At 39.2% G+C, this 20,804-nt stretch overlaps 1 protein-coding gene across 1 annotated transcript in view; it reads right to left on the minus strand.

The window, feature by feature from the left end:
• Positions 1–20,804, minus strand: part of NBAS (NBAS subunit of NRZ tethering complex) — a 368,998-nt gene that overhangs the window by 321,535 nt on the left and 26,659 nt on the right. Inside the window, exons 10-12 of the mRNA XM_050951646.1 lie at positions 10,474–10,612; positions 9,455–9,520; positions 3,795–3,923 (exon numbers count right to left, since the gene is read on the minus strand). Coding sequence (XP_050807603.1) covers positions 3,795–3,923; positions 9,455–9,520; positions 10,474–10,612 — 334 coding nt within the window. The remainder of the gene's footprint in view (positions 1–3,794; positions 3,924–9,454; positions 9,521–10,473; positions 10,613–20,804) is intronic.

Genomic DNA, 20,804 nt, shown 5'->3' on the forward strand with positions numbered 1-20,804 from the left:
TCAATAACTCCTGGTGAGCTCTAAAGTCATCCTACGGCAGCAAGCTGCTCAGCCCTGACACAGCTTCATCTGGGGAGGAGGAGGTGGCAGTGGCCTGCACTGGCAGGGGACTTCCTCCTCCCCTTCTACAACAACCACATCACACAGCTCCAAGTCCTGAATATCAGTACCTAGCTCGATGCCAGAGTCCAGGTCGGGTGCTGGATGATGAAGCAGAGGGACCCTTCTCTTGGACACCCTCCCCCAAGTATGAACGGCTGGAACCTCAGGGATTCCAAAAAGGCCATTGGACTTGCACAGACCACCTGCCCACCAGGCCAGGTGCCTGGGAGGGCACCCGCACCAGGATCCAACAGGACATAGATTGGGTATTGGTAACAGCACCTTGGTTGAGTGGACGACTCCATCTCCGACTCTGAGGACAAATCAGTTTGGGTGACACTGGTACCCCTTGCTTCTGCTGGCCAGTGCTGATGGCCTGGGGAACAGTGCCGGAGCGGGGAAGTCTTTGCTGACATCAGCAGAGTCGTTTTCCCTCTGGTTGGTACCAGAGGGTTCGGTGTCAGACAGAAGCTCAGGGCAACATGCTCCCTTCTGCTCAACGATCTCACCGGTGCCAAAACATGCCCTGCCTGTACTGGGACAGCAATCAAGTCCCTGACCACTGCAAATGCCTGCAGGGTGGATGACACCACAACCCCACTGGCGCTACGATGTCCTCCTGGGTGTCAGTTGATGGTCTTACACTGGATTCAATGGCACCTGCAATCAGGGCAGAGTCAACAGTGCCACTTGTGGAGCGGGGGTAGAGGAGGGGCTCAACATAGGTCGCACTCCACTGCACTCCCCGTGTTTTTCGGTCCTCAACTCTGGGAAGTACCTCCTCTCAGACTGTTGCTTTTTGTTCTTCTTCCTTGGCACCAATGAAAGGGAAAGGTGCCAAGAAACCCATGATGCCAGAGTCGTATTCAGTGCTGAGGTATTCAGTGCCGAATCTGACCAGCTTTGCTCCAAAGTCCATCTGAGTGCAGCTTCCATCAGGATGGACCTTAGCCTAGCCTCCCTGTCCTTTTTCGTATGACATTTGAACTAGCGGCAGATCTGGCAACACTCTCACACATAAGCCTCCCCCAGACACTCCAGACAGCTGGAGTGTGGGTCACTCCCCAGCATTAGCTTGCCACAGAAGGTAAAGGGTTTGAAGCCGAGAGCATGCTCCTCAAAACAACTGGGGGAAGGAGTTTAACAATATACACTACTACTAAAGGAAATGAACTGAATCTAACTAAACTAGCAAAGAAAAGAGGAAATAACAGAACCACTAGATGAATGCCTTGCCAAGGCAAGGAGAGTTGTTCCAGCGACCATCACAGGCAGTAAGAAGGAATTGAGAGGGTGCGGGGATGCCTAAGCCCCTTATACCAGTGCATGAGCACATAGCACCAGAGGGTACTGGAGCCAGCCTGACGGATACTACTAAGGGAAAAATCTACAGTGACTGTAGATGCGGCACGCACACACCTAACATGGAATTGACATGAGCAAGCACTCGAAGAAGAAATATCCATTATAATTCAACACCAACTTAAACAATTTTAAAACAGCCTCTGCACTAGGCAAGTCAGGTTCATCAATACATTCTTATATCACCTTCTACTGGAACATGCATAAAATAATGAAAATGACTTCACTGGCAAATGAGTAATAGGTAGTAAATATCATGAGGCAAAACCTCAATGCAGACGTAGATCTTGTAAGTGCAAAGAATATAAAAATTACATAAATTTCTTTTCCCAAAGTTTCAAAGGATTCTTTGAAGTGCTGTTCTCTATGTAAATTAGAACTATACCTTGGCGCTTAAATTACCAGATATGACTGCTTAATGTCAACAATATAAACAAAGACTGGATCTGGTCATGGCAGTCACAAACATGCATCTCCTAGGCTTGAACCCAGATATTTCACACACAACAGGATGACAGTGGACATCCAAACTTTTGGGTTGTTATGGCCATAGGCTATATTTGGAGTGTAGTATCATCTTTTAGAGTATTTTATGAACCGCAATCCTCTTCACATATTAGTACGCCTTATGAAATGAGTCCCAGTAAGCGTTCCGGTTACTTATCTTTACGGAAGACTTAATTGCAAATGCTTCTCACAATGCTCAGATATGGAAATAATCATCAAAACAGTCAAATAAAAAAAAACCACACACCAATGTAAATCTGTATCTACATAGCATTAAAAAACCCAAAAGCTCTATGTTGGAGCTTATGGTGTCTGCTCTGCAACTCATGGACTGCAGAAGAGTTCAACAGATTGTGGGAACAGCTGGATGTATTTCATATAGACAAAGAGAAGCTGAGTTATTTTAATCATCTCACAAAAATGATCATAAACAGTAGAAAATATTTTATATCATGAGCCCTAAAGTAGCTAGCATGTTGTGCAGAAAAATACTGGGTGACAGTAAATAGCAGTGAACAACCAGTAATTGAAGATATTACATAATAGAATAGGTTGGCAATTCACTCATCAACATATGGACTTTGTAGACTAAGAAAGAACAGTGAGTCTGTGAATTGAACAACCCTAAGACAAATGAGAATGACATTTATACACAACATATATAAACAAATTCTGTGGATACAAATGTAGATAGAAAACATCAAGGATAATTCTTCTAACATGTTTGGATATTGAACATCCTGTCTGGTTACAAAATCTATTTACAGTCCCACAGCCTGGTCAATGCAAGTAGACCCTTGCATGGCTAAAATGTCAAAATACTTTTTTCAAACTGGCCTAAAACGTGAAATGTTCTTTCCTAGATATACAGTATGAAATCAGATCAGTGCATCAACTACATGTCATTAACAACAAAGTCCACCACCTAGGCTTGCACCTGAAAGTAGGGAGAATTAGAGCAGGCTCAGATATGAACTCTGGTTTTCAAAAGCAGCTACTGGATGGACAGACAGTGCACTCTATCCTATAAAATGGATCACGCCTGATTTTTAAAGACATTAACTGAACACTATACACTACATGTGGTGAGAGACACAAAGCTTATGTCAGTATCTAATACTTAAGAAATGGTTTCCAAAATCAGGCAAGAGAAGTCAGAGTTCTTTGTGTTCATGATTCCAGATCTGCCACTTTTCAAACTGTGAGCAGATGCCATTTCATCATTAACTGACAACTCCAGCACACTGTATGGTTGAAGTAATAAGGAGTTTATTTAATTTAAAGATTAGGTAAGACCATGGTTGTTTTTATTGCACTGAATTTCATGCTTACAAAACTAAGATAAATTGTATTAGGTAGAGCATAGCTTTTTGATGTCATCATTTGAAAGCAAGTCCTTCTGGAGTATCATTATTCAGGAGAGAAGTACCACTTTACAAGAGTAAAAGGCAAATGCATTAGCCTACTGCACCCCAAGGCTACATACTCAACTGATTTGTGTTTTGAAACAGTGTTTCAGTTTACCTGCACCTGTTTATTTTACTCTCTTCACACTTAGGGCTTTGTCAACTACATATTATTTTCAACACTTCCAACTTTTAACTCATTCCAATATCAACCGTGTTTTTCATCTGAAAGGCCCCTCACTTCAAAGCTGCAGAAGACACTACAATTAGAGCATCAGTAAAACAAGGCACCTTGTAAATAAGCAGATGAATGGAAAGAAGTATCAGTAGCTAAAATGGCAGATATCTAGAACATCTCTCAATCTCTAATAAAGCTAAACTCATGATTAAAATAATTATATTTAAATGTCCATGTACCTGGTCACTCTGATCCCATTCTCCTTGTTGTTTGAGAGACGGGATTCCCCACATGGTCAGTTTTCCTGAGAAATGAATAGCTGCCAGAAGAGTTCCATCAGGAGAAAGGCTCATCTTGAAAACTCCATCCTGCCCAACCAATTTAATAAAGAGTGTAAAGAGAAAACCAAGACTCTCAGTAAGAATAGGTTAAATTCAGGTCAGCAATACAGAGTAACTTTTTCCTTTATTTTAGGGCCACAATTTTTTATTTGTATGGGTCTTTTAAATTACAAAGGAGGAAGAGACAGTTATCTGATTGGTGTTTGGTGGATTAGAGCTAGGATAGGGTAGATCAACTTTTTTTCAATCAAAATCGTATTTTAATCACATTTTTTAATTTAAATTAAATACACTTTTCTTTTAAAAAATCTTTTTTCAAAATTAAATTTGAAATTATGACAGCCTATGTTAAAACCTAAAAATCTACTATAATCTATTAAAATCATCTAAATTACATATAATAATATTCAAGTAGTACATGTTTGCTGCCAAAGTTAGAGCAAAGTTAAACCACTGAATTAATAGTTAATTGCTGGCTAAGCACCCTGAGCTAGAGAGTTTGTTGAAGTGCTCAACCAGCTTTTGACAGCAGTAGTTTTTTCTGCAGGTACAGAGAGAATATTCTCTTAATTTCAGTTTATTCAACTAGTTCAGTTCAAGGACGAGTTAATGCAAAACTGAGAACCAATTAGGAGTAGAAAAAGAGGAAAGCTTGTTTTTCTCTTCCAAGTTACGAATAAAAATGAAGTATGAGAGAATGAGAAATTCCAGTTTTAAAATCTTGAAAGACACTGTTACCAGAAATCATCAATTCAATTCACTAGCTACAACAGAGAACACTCCATTTGTTTAATAAATCAGTTAATTTTAAATACAAAACACATTTTGATAAACTTCTTTTTTTCCTTATATAACCTGCACACGTAGGTGTTTTTAAATAAAAAAAAATAAAATGCTGTTTTGGGGCATTTTCACTTGATTTCCATCCAAATGAAGCTTGACTAGTCACGACTAAAAAATTAATGTTAATTATCCTGTAAATAAGTAATGTGTCATTCACCATTTTCGAACACAAAACAGTAAAAATTAAGAATGTGAATAAATGTATGTTATTTAAGCAATTATATAGCTTAAATGTATATAGATTAAATGGCAGAAAACTTTATTAAGACTGCCCAATTATAGCTCATGCCCTTCCAGAATGTCAAGGTCGGCAAAACTCAAACTTTTCAAAACCAGGAAATATAGAGTTAAGGTAATACAACCCCTGAAGCTGGCAATGGTCACTAGGAATTATCTGTAGGCACTCCAGCTGCATTCACTGTGTTAAATGTAGGTGTATTGAATAGTAGAAGAATAAACTGGAACAGCTTGAAAGAGATGTGATTGGGATATGAGGAGGTCTGGGGATCAGTCTGAGGAGCATCTCGGAGATCTCTGGGTACGTCCACACTACCAGCCGGATTGGCGGGTAGCAATCCATCTATCAGGGTTCGCTTTATCACGTCTCGTCTAGATGTGATAAACTGATCCCCGAACACGCTCCCCGTCGACTCTGGAACTCCACCAGGGCAAGAGGCAGAAGGGGAGTCGACGGGGGAGCCGCAGTCGTCAATCCCGCGCCGTGAGGACGGGAGGTAAGTCGATCCAAGATAAGTCGACTTCAGCTACGCTATTCTCATAGCTGAAGTTGCGTGTCTTAGATCAATCCCCCACCCCAGTGTAGACCAGGCCTTAGGAGATCTGGGTCTGCAGCCCCAAAGGAAAGAAGTGCATGTGTACCATGAAGTTCCAGTCTGCATCATTTCAATACAGAATAGTTTAGACCCTGTCAGTAGCAGGGAAGGTTTGAAACAAATATAAGGAAGTACTTATACACACACCACACAGTCAACTTGTGAAACTCAATGCTAGGCATTTTGTGAATGCCAAAACTATAACTGGGTTCACAAAAGAATTAGATAAAGTCATGGAGGTCCATCAATGACTATTAGCCAGTGACACAACTCTACGCTCCGAGTGTCCCTAAGCCTCTGACTGCCAGCAGCTGGGAGTGGAAGTCAGAGGATGTATCACACGATAAAATGCCCCGTTCTGTTCTCTTCATCTGCAGAATCTGGCACCAGCCACTGTGGGCTACAAGGACCATCGGTGTGACCAAGTAAGGCCATTCATAAAATCATGCTTATGGCAGAAATTGTCTTCCATAACCTTAAACTATGGACATGACTGGGGCTACACACAATCGAAATTTTAAGTCTAGTTTCTAAAGATGGTCAAGAAGCTATAATTTTGAAATTTCCAATGCAAAAAAAGTTTCCTTTCATTTTAGACTAGCGTCCATCTTATGTCAAGCTATTTAAAATTTACATTTTGTTCACTTAGACAATGAAAACTGGCTCATCAGTTTTACTTTACATTACGTGTTTGGCTTGCAAATAACGAATAAGATTCTTTAAACCTAAAATGATAGCAAGCTTGTTTTAAAAGTTACAACAAACAACAACCACCTACAATTTTGTACCTAAACTACCTGATGATGTCTGGTTAAATAGTAGATTTCCACTCTTACGAAATAACTAGCATGAGAGCAGTAATATTACTGACTGGTGCTTTCTATTTCCTTTTGCTGAAAGTTGCAAAGCTATGAATTGCACTCTCCTTTTTAGTTTATAAATCAAGATTTGTTCACAGAAGAGAAAGATGGTTATGAAACTGCACGGAACTGTAAAATAAAAAACCCTACCCGCTAGGCTGAGAGCCTTTCTTGAATGTCATCATGACTGAACGATATGAGAGGCCTCTCTGAAATTCAATACATAACTCAGCAATCAGTGCAACTGCTGCCCCTTTGGATGGCCATCATACACATCACACACCTCCAAATCTAGCCTTTCAAAAGATTCATGTGTCCTTAGGTAAAGCAGGTTCTGCTACTGCAGTAAACAGTTCACTACTCTTGGGGCAACTGCAGAACAAAATATAGAAAGCTCCAGGAGGCTGGCATACCACATTTAAGATTTGTCATCTAAGTTGAGAACAGCTGGCTCCACAGGCAAGGCCTCGCTGAGTCTTGGCAACAGTATTAAACAGTTTTTTCCATCTCCCATAAATTACAATAAAACTATACCTCAGGTATTTAAGATACACTCTCTGAAATAGTATTAAAACTTTTGAAGATGAGTGAACAATAGTAACCTTTACTCTTTTAAAATTTAGTGCTGGCAAGGGCAGTAAAATTAAAGTTTAGTTCAATTCAATACTAGCCTTTCAATAAAAGCTTACTTGAACTTCTTTTACATATATATAAAATCTACTTCTGTTTCATATTTTCCATTCTTTAATTTAAAGACTGAAATACCAGCCCAGGAAATGCTTCTATTCATGGTTCAGTATTAACTTGACAACTCCCAGACAAGGGAAAAGTGCTAGGAAGAAGCCAAGCATTTCTTTCCTCAGGGCAGACAAACACCTTTCCATTCTCTTGCAAGCCTTTTCAGCCAATTTGATTGCGACAATGACTGACCAGCTAAGCTTCGGGTGTTGATTAGAGAGAGTATGTATTTATAGACAGAGAGGCCTGCCCCTAAATATCATATGGCCCAGTTGGAGAGGTTACAGGAACTCTGAAGAACAGGATTAGAATTTGAAATGATCTTGATAAATTAGAGCATGTTTGAAATCAACAAGATGAAATATAATAAAGATAAATGAAAACTACTATACTTAGGAAGAGAATAATTGAATGCATAAATACAAAACGCAGAATAACTGATTAGGCAGCAGTACTGCTGAAAAGGATCTTGGAGTTATAGGGGATCATAAATTGAATATGAGTCAATGTGATACTGTTACTAAAAAGGCAAATGTTTTTATAGAATGTGTTAACAGGGGTGCTGTATGTAAGACAGATGAAGTAACTGTTTCACGCTACTCGGCACTGGTGAGGCCTCAGGTGAAGTACTGTGCCCAGTTTAGGCACCACATTTAAGAAAAATGTGGAAAAATTGGAAAGAGTCCAAAGAAAAGGAACAAAAAAAAGTATGCAATTTGAAAAACATGACATGTGAGGAAAAAAGGGCATATTTAATCTAGAGAAAAGTAGTATTCCAATATTTTAAAGGTTGTTATAAAAAGGACAGAAATTGACTGTTCTCCATGTGCACTGAGGGTAGGACAAGAAGTAACTGGCTTAATCTGCAGCAAGGGAGATTTAGGTTTGATATCAGGATACACTTTAACTATACAGAACAGTTAAGTACTAGAAAAGACAGTTACTTTTTTTCGTAACTCGTGTTCTTAGAGATGTGTTGCTCATGTCCATTCCATTGTAGGTGTGTGTGCGCTCGCCACATGCACTGGTGCCCTCAGTGGTACCCATAGGTAACCGGCCCTGGCACCCTCTGGAGTGGTGTGTGTATGCTGCCGTATAAGGGGAGCTGCCGGCTCCCGTCACCCCCAGTTCCTTCTTGCCATAAACTCCAACAGTGGGGAAGGAGGGTGGGTCATGGAATGGACATTATCAACACATCTCTATTGTAGGTGACTCCCAGTTCAACCTACAGGATGTGGCCTGTAGGTTCCTTGCGTTACAGCCAAATACACTCTAGTACAAATCTATTATAATAAAACAAACAAACAAACCCATAAGAAAAGATATATAAGCAAGCAAGCAGGCTAGCCCCAGGGGCTACAATCACATCCCCTCTTAGTTGTCTCTTTTCCAAGCTGAGCAGTCCCAGTCTTATTAATCATTCCATTCCAAACCCCTAATCATTTTTGTTGCCCTTTTCTGAAGCTCTTCTAATTCCAATATACGTTTTTTTGAGATGGGGACACCACATCTGCATGCAGTATTCAAGATGTGGGCAAGATTTACACAGAGGCAATATGATACTTTCAGTCTTATTATCTAACCCTTTCTTAATGATTCCCAACATTCTGTTAACTTTTCTACTGCCGCTGCACATTGAGTGGATGTTTCCAGAGAACTATCCACAATGACTCCAAGATCTCTTGAGTGTTAACAGCTAATTTAGAGCTCATCATTGTATATGCATAGTTGGGACTATGCTTTCCATTACTTTGCATTTATCAACACTGAATTTCATCTGCCCAGTCACCCAGTTTTATGAGATCCTTTTGTAGCTCTTCGCAGTCTGCTTGGGACTTACACATTGCACATATTAGCAAAGACTTTCTGCACCTGCCACCTTGGATAACAAGTTACACTTAGGATAAAGCAATAAATCACTGGATCGTTTCAGTCATAAAACATACTTAAAGTCATCAGGTCTCTATGAGCAGGACTGATGACACCAGGTAATATATGAAACGAGTCAATAAAGTGAAGTAAAACCAAATCAGTGACAGAGCAACAGTCTGCCAAGAAAACAAAGTCCCCAAAAAAGCAATTTGATAACTCATGCCACTTAACTGATTTCAAGCTAAATCCTACTATTGCATTAAAGAGCGTTTTCAGCAAAGAATTCTAAACAGATTAATTTTTAATCTATCTAAATTAAGTTACTTCAAGTCAATTAGATTCCTCATTCATGTAAACCCAAGTGAATCTAAATGAACAACAGTGCTACTAGTGTTAAGGAGGAACGTATTACCTGTTCTGTTCCTTTTTTGCTGTAAAATCTGAAATTCATAATCCTTAATAATCCGCTTCTCTTTGCCTGTTAAAACAGGAGTGTATCACACACTTTAATCTTAAAGACAGTCTTTGATTTATGCAGTAAAACATAAATCAAATCCAGTGAGTAATGAAACAACCAAGAAAGAATACATTATTTTGCAATATTCTCTCAGCTTTATGAAAATTTTAAAATATTCATAAGAATTATTTTAATATTCATGTATTAAAATGTCACTTCATGTAAATGTTGCAACAGGTTCAATTTGCTTATTAATTACTTGGACTATGTATGCATGTTTCCATAAAAAGAACCATCAGCTTGCCACTAAATTATGCCATGATAGAACATTTAATATATATTGCCAAGTATACACATTAGAACTTTTCACATGCTAAAATGGAAAAATTGGTTTACTGTATTAAGCTAAATTGCTACAAGCTAATTAAGAAATTAATTTCCGGGTACCCATATAGAGAACACCAATTTAACTACAGCGAGTTTTATTATGCCAGTGAAAGTTTTATGTATGCTACAACCCTAAAAAGAGGGTTACAATTAGGCTTATTTCAAACTGAGCTATAAGAGACTAAAATATTTTCAAAATATACAGGTGAAAAATAACCTGATCCATAACTGGGCTTCTAACTGCTCTGCAATACCCATAATAAATAGTTTTAAGACAACAAGTGAAAGCTTTGATGAGACTATTTTTTATAAAACAATGCTGACATTAATTACTTTTTGGCCTTTTAATTCTTCATCAATTGAATCCTGTATCAGCTTTTCCATTATTTTGCTTGGGATTGATTTCAGGCTGACCAGCCTACAGTTGCCTAAGTCAGTCATCCTGACTGAATACTGCCAGTATCTCCAATATGGAAACATGCTATGATTTGCGAAAAGAGAGCAATCTACAAAAAGTTTCTCTTTATGTAACCAGAGTAACTATAATATTCTTCCAACAGCAAAATGAGGATGTTAAAGCTACTTACTGTCCCAGTATCATCTTCATAACTAGTGACCTGTTTATAATGGGGGGATCCGGAAAGAACTCTCCAAGCAGATATTCCACGACTAGTTGCTTTAGATACTCCATCTTCATCTGTTTCACAGCCACCCACAAGCAAAAGCCTGTAAACACAAACACTTATTACTGAACGCAGGTTTCGGTTTTGTTTTGCCTACTGCAGGAGTCCAAATATATATTTTGTAATTCCATTAAACACGAGCATAATAGCTTTACCTGAAATGAATAAAACCATGCATTAAAATAGCATCGAAAAGCCCCAACTAAGGATAAGCCTACATTACACAATTAACCTGGGATCTTTTACCCAGGTTTTAGCCTTAACCTTCCCCTACCATGCACACAAAACATCAAAGTCTGACTTGGGTTTGGAAGCAATTTAAAACAAGGGCAGCTTACTTGGCTTGGGGTAAGAGTTAGAATCTAGGTTCCACTTTAACTCTGGCTGGAACCCGCCCATTTTGCAGTAATGACACAAGCTAAATCGCAGTGAAGTGAGGACCCAAGCGAAATCACTCAAGTGCTGGTAGTCCTCCTATGCCCTTCCCACAATTCCCCGCAAAGGATAGACAAGTTCTCCCTCGATTGATAGGGAAAAAATCTAAAGCATCTCAACACAAAGAACCATGGGATATGGCCTGAGACCTCATTAACCCCCCACCCCCTCCTCCCATATTAAACTAGCCTTGGGTGAAACTCAGGGAGTTCACCACTAAAACTGAAAAAAGAAACGTTCTGCTGCTGATAAAGCACACCCTCCGCCCCCCAGGAATGTCCCTAACCACCAAGGTTGTAAAGACACTGGGAAATTAGGGAGGATACAGAAAGAGACTCAACAAATGGTAAGGTACGCTCTGACAGCATTTTATGTTGACCATCTGTACAAATAGAGAAGGTCACAATTTGGATATGGAAGAGAAAATGTAAAGAAGTTGGGCAGGAAGGAGGACACACAGGTGCCAGTGCCTAACTGATTAAAATTTTGTTATTTTCAAGTGTAGGATAAGTTAATAGGTTTAGAAAATTTGAAGGAGGTAGCTAGTTTTACCTATATAATGTAAATGAAAAACAACACTCTTTGAGAACCATTTCCGGACTGCAGTTCAACATTAGCTGATGGAACTCTGACCCCTTTGCATGGCCGTGATGTGCAGCAGCATTGCCAGGAACCCATAGATGAACGAATCCTGACTGGCCGTGGGTGAAATCTGTCTATATATTGGGAGTGGTGAGCATAAGAGATTTGCTTGGTATATGTATTCTGTGTGTGTCGCTGATAAATAGATGTTTAGAGCAGAACTATGTAAGGCTCTTTTACCAGGAAAAGGTTCCACAGACCTGTAGAGCCCTGAGCCCCAAGGGAAAGGGCAGGTACTTAAATTGACCAGGTTCCTTCTGGAGCCCGGTGAGTAAGGATAGGTGCCTTACACTCTGAGCCCTTGGGTAGAGGTGCCTAAATTGATTGGGTCACGCCTTGAGCCCTCAGTAGGGTATAGGTGGCATGCCCTAAACTGAACGGGGAACACCAGGCTCACAGGCAAGTGCAGAAACCATGAGGACGCAATAACAGGTAACGCTACACAGCTGGGACACTCTCACCCAGGCTGAGTAAACCCAGGTGCCAATCACTGAGGTTATCTGTGCAGTGTAGACACAGCCTAAGACTGGAATCCCACTGTGTTTGGTGCTGTACCTAGAAGCAGGAAGAAATGGTCATTTCCTCAAAGAGTTTGCAATCTAAATAGACACAACAGGCAGATTCAGAAAAAGGAAGTAGTATTATCCACATTTTACAGAAAGGAAATGGAAAGACAAATTTTGTCTTAAGCATGTGCTTAGCTTTAAGTTATGATTATTCTCATTTAATTCAAGCAAGTCTTTGCAGGAACAGGGCCTAGTTGCTTTCTTCTATATCTCAGAAAATATGCTGCAGAGTTGGGCATTGGCACCACATGTCCCAACTCTCAGCCCAACTTATACCCACAAAACCATCTTTTCCTCTCTGAGCTAAATCAACTTCATCCTTGATATATCTCAAAGTAAGTCAAATCGAGCCCACCAAAAGATGAATTGGGCCCAATGTATGAGTTACTTATATATTCTGATACATTTTTCCCATCTCTGAGTTCCAAATAAAATATACTAATATATAGGTAAATTATATTTTTCCAAAAAAAGTTAAAAAAAGTGAACCAAAAAAAAACAAAACCACACATTCAAAGACTTGAGATTCTTTAACAAGAACAAAACTATACTCAAAATATTTTGCTGACGTTTGTTCCGGCAACAAGAGTTTACATCATCAGACTATTTTAACATTTAGTTGCTTATTTATAAATAAAAATATAAAACACAAAACACAAGGACAAAACAGCTTATTCTATCAACAACTATCTATACTAAGTATAGATAAAATAGCATCTTAGTATATAACCTACACATCGCTGCATGTATATCAGTTAGTAATATTGTTAATTACACACGGTAGAAAACAGGGTGAGATATGGAAAACACCGTTTTAAAACACTTTGAAACATACAACTAGTGCTGATTACTACTAAAAGAAAAAAATCAACACTTTTTCCTTTAAGCCCCTATGATTACTGTTAAACAAGCAGTTTCGTTTTTTAGAGACTAGCAATTACTTTGAAAATAATGTTTAGAATATAGCCCTATGCTAGCCTTTTTTATTGTGCATATGACTTTTGAAAAACAAGCTATCAAAGTAAAAATATTCGTACAGAAGGAACAAACAATCTGGGAAATAAATTAGTAAAGAAATTAACAAGCTGGGTAACAATTGTGTATCCTCAATGTTCAAGATGTGTTACTGTTGAAAGATTCTGCCACCTAGTGGTTGAGATGTATATAAAGCTTGTTCATGGTTAAAATGCATTCCCAGAAAGGTGATTTACTAAAATATAAAAACTAAAAATTAGGGTTGCATCTAGCAACATGGAACCACCCTGGATAACTCAACTTTGCTTGGATAGTTCAAAATAATATTTAAAAGTGAAATGTTTTCCTTAAATTGAATGTGGTCCAAGGGACGTTCTTATTAATTGTAAAAACTTGAAAATATTCTCTCATTTTATTTGGGCTAATCAGCATAAACTGAGTAATATCTGATTACAGAAGAGAAAGTAATAAAAGTGAAAAGATGCTCTATCTAGTAGCCTAACTGAAGCCTCTCACTCATTCAGCAACATGATAATCCTCTAGAGCACTGAAATGGAACGTGACCTAGTGGCTGCTCCGGACGTTAAACTTTTTTTTTTTTAAATATATATTCATATCTAATTACAGACCCATTCATTTCATGGATAAACCATACTTCTGTTTCACACACTAATACAGAAAGAATTTAAGTACAATGGATGCCTTGTCCCTCCTTTCCTATTGTGAGGTGCCTGGAATAAATACGATAGACATATTTTATATTGCAAAAATATGCACATAGTAATTTTTAATGTTGAATATTTGTTTATTGCTGTATTGTGCTGCTTCTGTTTTTGCCAATAGTCATGTCAATTATGGAACTAAAGAAATGAGAGCTGCCCCATTAAAAACAGAGAAGGGCACTTGAAGTGGACCTTTGCTTGGACCTGTGAGTATGTGAATGTGTGCATGTGTACTGAGAGGAACACATACCATTGAGAATGGGAAGCCACAACTTATATACAGTTCCCAAAAGAGTCTAAGAATTCAGGTCTTAATAAAAGTCACCCTTCATGAATCTGAAATATCACTGAAGGGGTAATTCTCTTCCTTACATTATATACTTTATTTTTTACCTCATTGTGCTTTGAAAGGCTTTAGTAGTTGGGCTAACAGTGGAATTACTCAAACATTTTGTCTATAATTGTACATATTTTAGGAGTTTACCATCTAGATAAAAGGTTTAATATAAATGCAAGTAAAAAAAAAAAAAAAAAACACACTTTGAACATGAAGTATTTTTATTTGTAAAATGAGCACCAGTATGTCATAGGGCATTTATACAACATGTAACAGAAACATAATATTTAACCATTTTTGCCTCTTTCCAAGAAGCAACAAGAAGATATATTCTTCTCCCCACCAACACAAGTACTGGTTAAAATGGCAAAGGAAACAGAAGGACCTTGCATTGTGCCCTGAAGTCAGCTTCTCGCTATGTCAGACCAATGGGGAAAGCATGCTACAAAGTCATTAACCCTCTTTTGAGGATGCCCTGCCACAATCGCTTTAACTTTTACACATAGAGCCTGTTAGCTTGAGCACTTCAAATGACTTCCATTGCTGCAGCAGCTCATGGGGTGAAACAGTTTTTCAGAAAGCCAACACCAAGTCACATGCAATAATTTAGGGCCCTCTCCAACTCCAAATAACCCATTGCAAAATCTTCCTTTGAATTCCATAGGATTTTGATCAAGCCATTTTAAATTTAAAAAAAAAAAAAAATCAACACCCTGAATAGCACTTGGAATCAAATGAAGCTCCTGGATAACTACATAATCTCAGACTACTACATCCACAAAAATGAGTCAGAGGAGAAAGAAAGAAAGAAAGCAAGCCCATAGGAGTTTGCTAGTGCACAATGTTCTTATAACAGGGTTGTTGTTGTTTGTTTTTTAAGATTTGGATGGGGTGAGGGCTGGCTCCAGGCACCAGCCAAGCAAGCTTGTGCTTGGGGCGGCAGATTCCAAGGGGCGACATTCCAGTCAATCCTTTTATTTATTTTTTTTTGCTTCACTGCTTCGGTTGCCCCCCGCCGGTTTTTTTCTTTTTGGTTCACTGCTCCAGTCACCGTGTAGGGGGCAGCAGCGCAGAGGAGGGGAGCGCCCTCCTGGGAGTGGTGCTAGGTCTGTAGCAATCCCGGCAGGGCAGCCCGCATCCTTCCCTGCCCGCCGACCGGAGCGGCGCGGACCTCTCCTGGTAGGCAGCATGGCAAGCGTCCCGCTGAAGGAAGCCCTTTCCGCCCCCCTTCTCTCTCTCCCCCTCGCTGCCCAGGGCACATCTGCAGGGCCAGGAGTCCCCCTGCACCCACGCTCCATCCGCCCCGCAGGTTTTGATTTTGTTTTTTTTCTCCCCTTCGTCGCAGGTTGTTGTTGTTTTTTTCCCTTTCACTTCTCCGGCTGGCTTTCAAGTTTGTTCTCCCACACCCCGCTTCGCTGCTCCGGCCAGCTCTCAGGTTTGTTTGTGTCCCATCCCCGCCTCCCCCCACCTTCACTGCTCCAGTCAACTGCAGCAGAATGAGAAAAAAACAGGAGGCATTCCATACAGCTACAAGTTTCAAATTGATACAAGGTCCTCAACATGGACAGAATGGAAGATAACTCTCAAGATCCAGCATGTCCAAAGGAACAATGAGATTTTCGGGACATGTCTGGATGATGGCGGCTTGATCTAACCTGTAAGAAAATCAAGCTTACCCACTGATGAGTTCTCCAACCACCCCAGGAAGACAGATGATCCTTGCAGAAGATTCAGTACTCAGAAAAATAGAAAAAACATTCTGAAAGAGACAGGTGGACAACAGGACAGCGTGCTGCCTTCCCGGAGTTAAGACATGAGACATCACGCTAAGATTAGATAGGCTTCAGAACTCTACAAGCAAGGATTCACTGGTCATGGTTCATGTCAGCATTAATGACACTGTACCACAGGATCTCTCACAGATAGTAGATGACTTCAAAGAACTCAGAAGCATGCTGAAAAATGTCCAACTGATCTTCTCCAAGATCCGTCCTGTCCCACGAGTAAGGAAGACAGAATGCAGACGATTCTGGAAGTGAATTACTGGCTAGGTAAATGATGTAAGGCTTTGGTTTTGTGCAATACTGGTCGACCTTCAGGGGCTGGGAAGCTACATAGTTTGGATGTCCTTCACCTCAGTAGAAGGAGGCCCAAATCTCCTTGTAGGCAGGCTAGCTAGAGCAGTCAGGAGCAGCTTAAACTAACAGAACAAAGGAAGAGTAAGAAGAGGCAAGATATGAGCACTCAGCATAACACTGAGATGTTGAGAAAAAAATTAATCAAGCAAGAAAAGGACATGACGAGAAAAAACTCCTGAATTCCCTATACACTAATACTAAGAGCCTAGATAGCAAACAAGAGGAATTCGAACTGCTCATTTATGAGCATAAATTTGATCTAGTACGTACTTCTGAAACATGGTGGGAAGTCTCACAAAACTGGAATGTTAAAAATCTATGGTTATAAGCTATTTAGGAAGAATCAGGTGAACAAAAGGGGAATAGGAGTAGCACTCTACATAAAAAATGGCATTATCTGTTTCCAGTTACAGATAATGATGTGGAATGTTTATGGATCAATGTCCTAACAGATAAAACATAAGGTGGGATATTAGTTGGTATCTGTTACACAGATCACCAAGTCACGAGGGAGCAGGATGACTACCTCCTTATACCCCTATCTATAATATGTAGGGGGAAAAAAGCTACATAACCATTAGGGGATTGAGTTTGAGTGATATATTCTAGGTCTCATGCTGCCAGTACAAAAATATGGTTGAAATTTCTAAATATTATAGAGGACAATTTTCTAACTCAAAAGAGTGTTGCAGCGAATATGGGGGAATTCTATATTAGACATTGCCTTCACAGATAAAGAACTAAAAATGATGGTAGCTTAGGTACAAGTGGTCATCACTTGATGACATTTATACTGTGCGAGCAGAATAAAGTCCATACCAGTAAGATATATACTTGGTGCTTTAACAGGGCCAACTTCACAAAGCTGATAAGCCAAATCATGTGGGAGGAAGAATGTAATCAGAAAAATGTGAATGATAATTGGGAATCATTTAAAAACCCATTACTAGATGCCCAAAATGCCACAACCCCACAACTAAGGAAGAAAGATGTGCTGGTTAAAAAACAAACTTGATTTAGAGAGCAAATGAAGGCAGCTATAAAATATATATAGCAAATGGAAGAAAAGAGACGATGAATTGTAATGTAATAGTAGTAAATATAAATATAAATGAATGAATATAAATCAGAAGTTAAGAACAGTAGAAAATTCATGTAGGAAACAGAGGCACAAAAGGAGAAAACTATGGCCAGTAGAGTTAAGGACAACAAAACGAAGTATATTAGTAACAAACAGAATTCTGACAATGGTATTGGTCCATTACTAGATGGAAATGGTATAATTATCAATAAAGATGCAGAAAAGGGCAGCAGTAGTCAATAAATATTTCTGTTCTGTTTTTAGGGAAAAAATAAATTATGCAGTCTCATCAAAGGGTGATAACACTATTTCCATTCCACTTCATCTCTGGAGGACATTAAATAGAAGCTACTAAAGTTAGACATTTTTAAATCAGCAGGTCCAGATAACTGTCATCCAAGAGTTTTAAAAGAGCTGGCTGAGGAGTTTGCTGGACCACTAATGTTGATTTTCAATAAGTCTTGGTGCACCGGGGAAGCTCCAGAAGATAATATTCCAATATTTTAAAAGAGTAAACAGGATAACCTGGGTAATTATAGGCCTGTCCGTCTGACATTAATCACAGGCAAAATGATGAAGCAGCTGATACAGGACTTAATTATTAACTAAGGAAGGTAATGTAATTAATGCAAATCAACATGGGTTGATGGAAAATGGATCTTGTGAAACTAACTTGATTTTTGTTTAAAATGAGATTACAAGTTTGATAAACGTAATAGTGCTGATGTAATAGATTTCTGCAAAGTGTTTGAACTGGTGCTGCACCACATTTTAATTAAAAACTAAAACAAAATTACATGGCACACATTAAATGGATTAAAAATTGGCTAACTGTAAACAGGGAATCATCATTGAGCAGGTTTGCTTCCAATGGGATCCTGCAGAGATCAATTCCTGGCCCTTTGCTATGTAAACTATCATTTAAATCTGCTTCTGCACCAGATGACAGGAGGATAGCTAATTTGACACCAAATTTTTTAAAAAGACTCCAGAGGCGAACTCAGCAATTACAGGCTGATAAGCCTAACTTCAATACCAAGCAACTGGTTGAAACTATACTAAAAGACAAAAATTATCAGACATATAGATGAACACAATTTGTTGGAGAGGAAGTCAACATCTTTTTTGTAAATGGAAACTACACTTCACCAATCTAGTAGAATTCTTTGAAGGGTCAACAAGCATGTGGACAAGGGAGATCCAGTGGATATAGTTTACTTAGATTTTCAGAAAGCCTTTGACAAGGTCGCTCACCAAAGGTTCTTAAAGTAAGCAGTAGTGGGATAAGAGGGAAAGTCCTCTTATGGATCAGTAACTGACTGAAATATAGGAAACAAAGAGTAGAAATAGAATAATAGAATACCAGTGTTGGAAGGGACCTCAAGAGGTCATCTCAGTCCAACCCCCTGCTCAAAGCAGGACCAATTCCCAGACAGATTTTTACCCCAGTTCCCTAAATGGCCCTCCTCAAGGATTGAACTCATAACCCTGGATTTAGGAGTCCAATGCTCAAACCACTGAGCTATCCGTCCCAACTAGCCAATAAATGGCTAGTTTTCAGAATGGAGAGAGGTAAATAGCTGCTGATAAACTATGTTAGCAGTTCTCCAGTCATATTGTACAATCCCCGAGTTTACACATTCATTAAACATTCTTGCTAATGGGCTTGCAATTTCATGTGCCAGTTCCTTTAATATTCTCGGATGAAGATTATCTGGCCCCCCTGATTTAATCCCACTAAACTGTTTGAGTATGGCTTCTACCTCGGATGTGGTAATATGGATGGACCATTGGTCTGACCCAGTATGACCATTCTTATGTCCTACTAAGGATGTAAATAACGTGCAAAAACAGTAACCATGTAATCGATTAAAATTCTATTGGTTACACAGTTCAGTGATTACCACCCCCGCATTTTACATGGGGCCCTGCTGCTGCCCCCCTGCCTGGGGATCCCCACTGCTGCCCCAGCGCCCAGGGCTCTGCTGCCACCCACATCAGCATCCCAGCTTGCCTGGGGTGCCAGCTGCCAACCCCAGGACAGGGCTCTATTGCTGCAGCACATGAGGTCTGCTGCTGCCCGGCATCCCAGCACACCCAGGGTCCTGCATCAAGCTTATCAGATAACTGTTTAAACTCTTATAACCCTATGCCCTACAACATTTAATATATTTATTGGTGACCAGGAAGAAAACAAAATCCTCACCAATAAGGTCTGTAGATGAGACAAAAATTGGGGAAGTGGTAAACAATGAAAAGGACAGGTCACTGATTCAAAGTGATCTAGCTTGTTTAGTTAACTGGGCATAAGTAAAGAACATGCATTTTAATATGGCTAACATCAGTTATACTCAGACTGAGGCTTGTGATCCACAAGTGGCTCGTCACTGGGTCTCCTGCAGCTCATCGCAGAACATGATATTAAAATACTGTGAGATTTAATTGATTAATAACTTAGACTGGTTAATAATCAGGATACTTTTACTATGTGATTAACCAAATGTATTTGATAAAATAATAATACTTGGTCAGTCATTTTGCTGTGAAAATCATATATAAATTAATATTTCTCATCATACTGTTTAAATATGAATATGTAGTACTATAGTAAATGAAACAATTAAGCCACACTACTGTGGCTCTACTGTGGTCGCTAATTTGGCTCCTAAACCAGAGGTCTGAGTATCACTAAGCTAAATGTAAATTTGTAAACATTCTAGGAACAAAGAATGTAGCCATTCTTATGGGATGAGGGACTCTATCCTGGGAAGCATTGACTCTGAAAAAGATTTGGGGGGGATCATGGTAGATAATCAGTTGAACATGAGCTCCCAATATGACACTGTGTCCAAAAGAACTAATTCAATCCTGGAATGCAAGTAAGTATAGGGAGGCTATTTTATCTCTGCATTTGGCACTGGTGCAACTGCTGCTGGAACAGTGTCCACCTCGTGTGTCCACAGTTCAAGAAGGATGTTGATAAACTGGAGAGGGCTCAGAAAAGAGTCATGAGAATGATTAAAGGATTAGAAAACCTGCCTTATGACATTAAAATAAATAGATTGAACTCTTTGAATCTCACAAAGAGAAGGTTAAGGGTGACTTGATTACAGTCTATATTTAATAATAGACTCTTCAATCCAGCAGAGAAATGTATAACACAATCCAATGGCCAGAAACTGAAGCTAGACAAATTCTGTCTGGAAATAATGGTGATAATAATTAATAATTGGAACAATTTACCAAGGGTCATAGTGGATTCTCCACCACTGACCATTTTTAAATCAAAATTGGCTGTTTTTCTAAAAGATATGGCCTAGCAATTATTTTGGGGAAGTT

Source organism: Gopherus flavomarginatus, chromosome 4 (assembly GCF_025201925.1).
Source record: "Gopherus flavomarginatus isolate rGopFla2 chromosome 4, rGopFla2.mat.asm, whole genome shotgun sequence".
In the NCBI taxonomy this organism is placed as follows: Eukaryota; Metazoa; Chordata; order Testudines; family Testudinidae; genus Gopherus; species Gopherus flavomarginatus.